The 4,878-nt window shown below is 35.2% G+C and overlaps 1 protein-coding gene across 1 annotated transcript; it reads right to left on the reverse strand.

Annotated features, from left to right (window-relative positions):
• Positions 1-3,288: 3,288 nt before the first annotated feature.
• LOC110309653 (olfactory receptor 4K1) lies at positions 3,289-4,224 on the reverse strand. The gene has a single exon (XM_021182383.1). The coding sequence runs from the start codon at positions 4,222-4,224 to the stop codon at positions 3,289-3,291; it is 936 nt and encodes a 311-aa protein (XP_021038042.1).
• Positions 4,225-4,878: the final 654 nt, after the last annotated feature.

Raw genomic sequence — 4,878 nt, forward strand, 5'->3', positions numbered from 1 at the left:
GTAGAAGGTTTAATATGCCTATATGGATTTTGGATGAAGTACATTCCTCAGTGTGTTACACTGGCTCATTTACAAAATTAATTTGAAAGCTGCTACCTTAGGGTGAGGCCTAGAACACAGGAAAGCTCCATCAGTTGGCTCAGGGTAATGTGCAGGCTGCTCTACCACTGGGAAAATATGGTTCAGCAGATGCATTGTTACTGGAGGTATCAGTGGCAGATAGAAATGCTGTTTAGCACCTTTGGCAGGGACCTATAAGTGAATAACAGAGGTAAAAATTTGGATTTGGAAACAAAAATCTATCATCATCTGCAGGCAACAGTTCTTTTGAATATATTTTCTGCTATATGCCCTCAGTAGAAACTGGACATTTCATAATGGACCATCAAGCGAGTTGAATGAAGAAGTTGCCCAAATGCCTACAGCTTATTCCTGTTTCAATGCCTTCTTGTCTCAAGCATGCACCTATGCCCTCATGGGATGTGCCCTCTGATCAAATGACTAAGGTAGAGAAGACTAGGGCTTGGTTTACAGGTAGCTTTGCACCTTATGAATGAGACACCTGGAAGTGAACATCTGAAGAATCACAATGATTGAGTGAAATCTTTATACTGGTTAGAACTTAAGGTCATACATTTTGTTTGGAAAGCAAAATGACCTGGTTGTGCAAATATTTGCTGATTTGTGAACAGTAATTTCATAATTCTGAAAATGTTTTATCCAATGCATTTTCTGGATGGTAAGAGCCCTAGCGTATGATTGGAAATTTTGGGAAGAAATGTGTGAATAGATTTTGATATACTGGTTAAAAATATAAAAATACTTGTCTCCTATGCAAATACTCATCGAAAGGTAAGTTCAGCAGAGGGAAAGTTCAATAATCAAGTAGATATTTGATTATTTCCTCAATTACCTCTATCATTGCCCAGTGAACCCATTAACAAAGTGACCCTTAGTGGCAGAGATGGAAGATATTTCTTGGCTCTATGACATGGATTTCACTCACCAAGTCTGGTATGAATACAGGTTCTGCTGAGTGCCAGATCTACTAATAGCAGAGACAATGCTTAAGTGCTGATATGTCATATGACAAGCCATAGATCAGGTAGCAGGTTGACTATTTTGGACCATTTCCTTCATGAAAGTAACAACTAATGGAATAGATACTTGGTTTCATTAAACATTAGTCTTTCCTGTACTTAATGCTTCTTCCAAAACTAACATTTTTGGACCTACAGAATGATTTGTCCACCATCATGCTACTCCACAGAGTATTGCTTTTGACAAAGGAATTCGCTTCACAAACAGAGAAGTGCAATTGTGTGTTCACAATTATGGAATCTATTGGTATTACCATGTTCCACACCATCTTGAAGGAACTGACCCAATTGAACAATGGAATGGCTCTTTGAAAATATGATTACAGAGTCAATTAGTTGACAGCAATCTGTAGGGCTGTGGGGCATGGCTCTTGATAAAGCAGTATATGCTTTGAATCACAATACAATATATGGTATGGTTTCTCCTAAAATCAGGATCCAAGGGTCCTGGCAATAAGGTGTACAAAATAGAATGTTCTACTCGCTATAACCCCTAGTAAGCCCTAGGTAAAATTCTGTTTCTTGTTTCCATTACTTCATGTTTCCTCTATCCTAGAAGCTTTGGTTCCAGAGAGGATAGAACTCTTGCCAGGAGACAGAACAAATATTTCATTGAATTAAAAGCTCAGACAGCACCATGGCCACTGTGGGCTTCTGATGGCCTTCAGTCAAAAGGATAAGAAAAGAATAGTAATGTTAAGAGGGGCAATTTTAGGTTACCAAGGAGAAATTGGATTGGTTCTCTTCAATGCACATAAGAAGAATTATTTCTATAGTATGGGAGGGACCCTTTAAGGCATTTCTTAGTGTTGCCCATGATTAAAGTAAATGCAAAACTATGACAGCCTACTCCAAGCAGAATGACAAAGAGCCCAGGCACTTTAGGAATAAAAGATTGGGTCAGCCTTCCAGGATGTAAAAATACCCCCCTGAGGTGCTCAATGCAGATAAAGAAAATACAAAATAGATACTACAAATATATAGTTATTAATATTCACTTAATCTCATAACCTGTTTCAGAAGTGAGGATTATAATTTTTATGTTTCTGCCATGATTTGTTAAGAATGTGTTTGTACAGATACTTGTGTTTTTATCCCTCAATTGCTTTATCCTGTAAAGCAACATCAATTAGGAGATCAGTGGTTATTATATTTAAATTTTAAGATACTCGCATGTTCCTCAAGGCCCATTGCCACCTATTCTAAAAATTGTAACACATTTACAGTTATACATTGGTTGGCATAGTTATATCATGTTTAGTGTAATTGTGACCTAGTTAACATATATTTGTGATTTTTTTACATGGGATAGTTATATCATATTAGATATATGATGTGGTTGTTTTCATTTGGAAACTAAGCATGATATGAGAGAAAATTGTGTGCAAAGATAACAAGGGATAGACTTGTGATGACTATTCATGGTTGTCCACTTGAATACAACTGGCATTAAATAACCCACAAGTATACAAAATGTTTGGTACACCTGTGAGATATTTTTCTTAATTCAATCATTTAAGATGGAAAGCTTCACCCTAAATCCGGGGGAGGGGGGCAGCAGGGTCATGTGGAAAGATCCACATTCAATCTCCTCCACATCTTCTACTGAGAGCCTATAAGGAAGAAATGGACAGAAGGGAGCATGTGGTGCTTACCCTCATTCTCACTGAAAAGTTCAATCCTTCGCTGGTATTAAAGCTTATTTCTTCTGTATTGTTCTGTAGTCAAGACTAAGACATCCAGCCTCATGGAATAAACAATTATTTGATTCCTAGACTTTCCTTTGGGAGACAGGAATAGTAATTTCATAATCCATAAATCACTCTAATAAGTCATATATATATACATATATATATATGTGTATATATATATATATATATATATATATATATATAAATTTCATCAACTCTGTTTCTTTCCAGAATCAAGACTAAGGATTACATAAAATAATTTTTAAGTATCTCTAACAATTTTCAAGAAAACATTTTAAAATTATAAACAGGATTTTTCTCTAAAATCATGCATAACTTTACTCAGGAACTCATTTTATGTAATTACCTTGCCTTTAGGACAAAGGTCATCTCTATAACTTAAACATTTATTCCACAACAAGGGTGGTTTGCATGATTTTGGAATCCCCTGGAGAGTCTTCATTCTGACTCAATATGAGGCTATTTCATAGAGATCCTTAGTTTTTCCCAGGATTTATATGACTGTTTCTCAATTTCCTCAAGGCTGATTTCACATCTTCATTTCTCAGAGAATATATGATAGGATTCAGTAAAGGTGTACAAATGGTATAGAAGACAGAAAGGAACTTATCCACAGATAATCTGCTAAAAGGCCATATGTAGAAATAAATACAAGGCCCAAAGAAAAGAATCACTACAGTAATATGGGCCGTGAGTGTAGAAAGAGCTTTGGATGACCCACTAGAGGACTGCCGTTGGACAGTGACAAAAATGATGATATAGGAGATAATTAAAGCTAGGAAACAGCTTAGTGATATCATACCACTGTTAGCCAAGGTCAAAATTTCCATTTTGTACGTATCCATGCATGCAAGCTTTATCACCAAGGGAAGATCACAAAAGAAGCTATCTACCTCATTGGGACCACAGAATGGTAGATTCACTGTAAATGCCAAATGGCTCACAGAATGAAGAATACCTACTGCCCAAGAAATTGACACAAAAATTATACATACTCTCCGATTCATAATTAGATTGTAGTGCAGTGGCTTACATATTGCTACAAATCTGTCATATCCCATAGCTACAAGCAACATCATTTCACTCCCAACAAAGCTATGAAGAAGAAATATTTGAGCCATACAACCCTCAAAAGAAATAGTTTTATGTTCAACAAAAAAGTCCGTAAGCATCTTAGGTGTGGCAAAGTTAGATTGGCAGATGTCAATAAATGAAAGGTTACTGAGCAAAAAGTACATAGGAGAGTTCAAGTGTGAGTCAGAGAAAATGATGACAATAATCATGATATTGCCCAAGACTGATGTCACATAGATGACAAAGAAGATGGTAAAAAGCACAAGCTGAAGTCCCCAAGATTTAGAAAGTCCCAGAAGCACAAACTCTGATACCGTGGATTCATTATTGTGAGCCATGTATCCAATGTAAAGTCACCTAAATGAAAATCAAGAAAATATTACCATCACTGGCCTAGCAATATACTTTATTCATTAAGAAAATAATGGTGAAATTTCAAGTGTAACTATTTAATTTAAATATACATATATAGAAAATGAGACTTAAAATGAGAAGTATAATAAAGTGTAAAATATATAATGAGGAGAATGCAATTCATTAATTTTATCTTAAGATTTTGCCTTGCTTTAGCATTTTGGTTAATATATGCATAAGTGTAATGATTAATCACTCATAAGGCTTTAAGAAATTTGCTAACATTAATTAAAAGTAAAATAAATATTCTAGTATGTGCTAAAGAGCATAGTAATTTGAAAGCAGGAAACAAAAAAATAGTTTATTATCTTCTCTCCTTTTCTAAAATCAAGAAAATATTTCCATCCCCAAAATTTGAAATATTAACCTAAACTCCATTTCAGTGCTTAAAATAAAAGACATTTATTTGGTGTGAGGGAAGACAAAGAATTGGGAGATGAGATGGTGAGGGATTGAACAGGAACAGGAAGCAGTTCAAAATATTGTGATATGCTTACAAATTAAGGATTTAGCATCATTTTTTGCTAGACTCAACCAGGGCAAAGTGGTAAGCCTTGAAAACACATACACACAAAACA

The sequence above is a fragment of the Mus caroli genome, chromosome 14 (genome assembly GCF_900094665.2).
Source record: "Mus caroli chromosome 14, CAROLI_EIJ_v1.1, whole genome shotgun sequence".
Classification (NCBI taxonomy): Eukaryota; Metazoa; Chordata; class Mammalia; order Rodentia; family Muridae; genus Mus; species Mus caroli.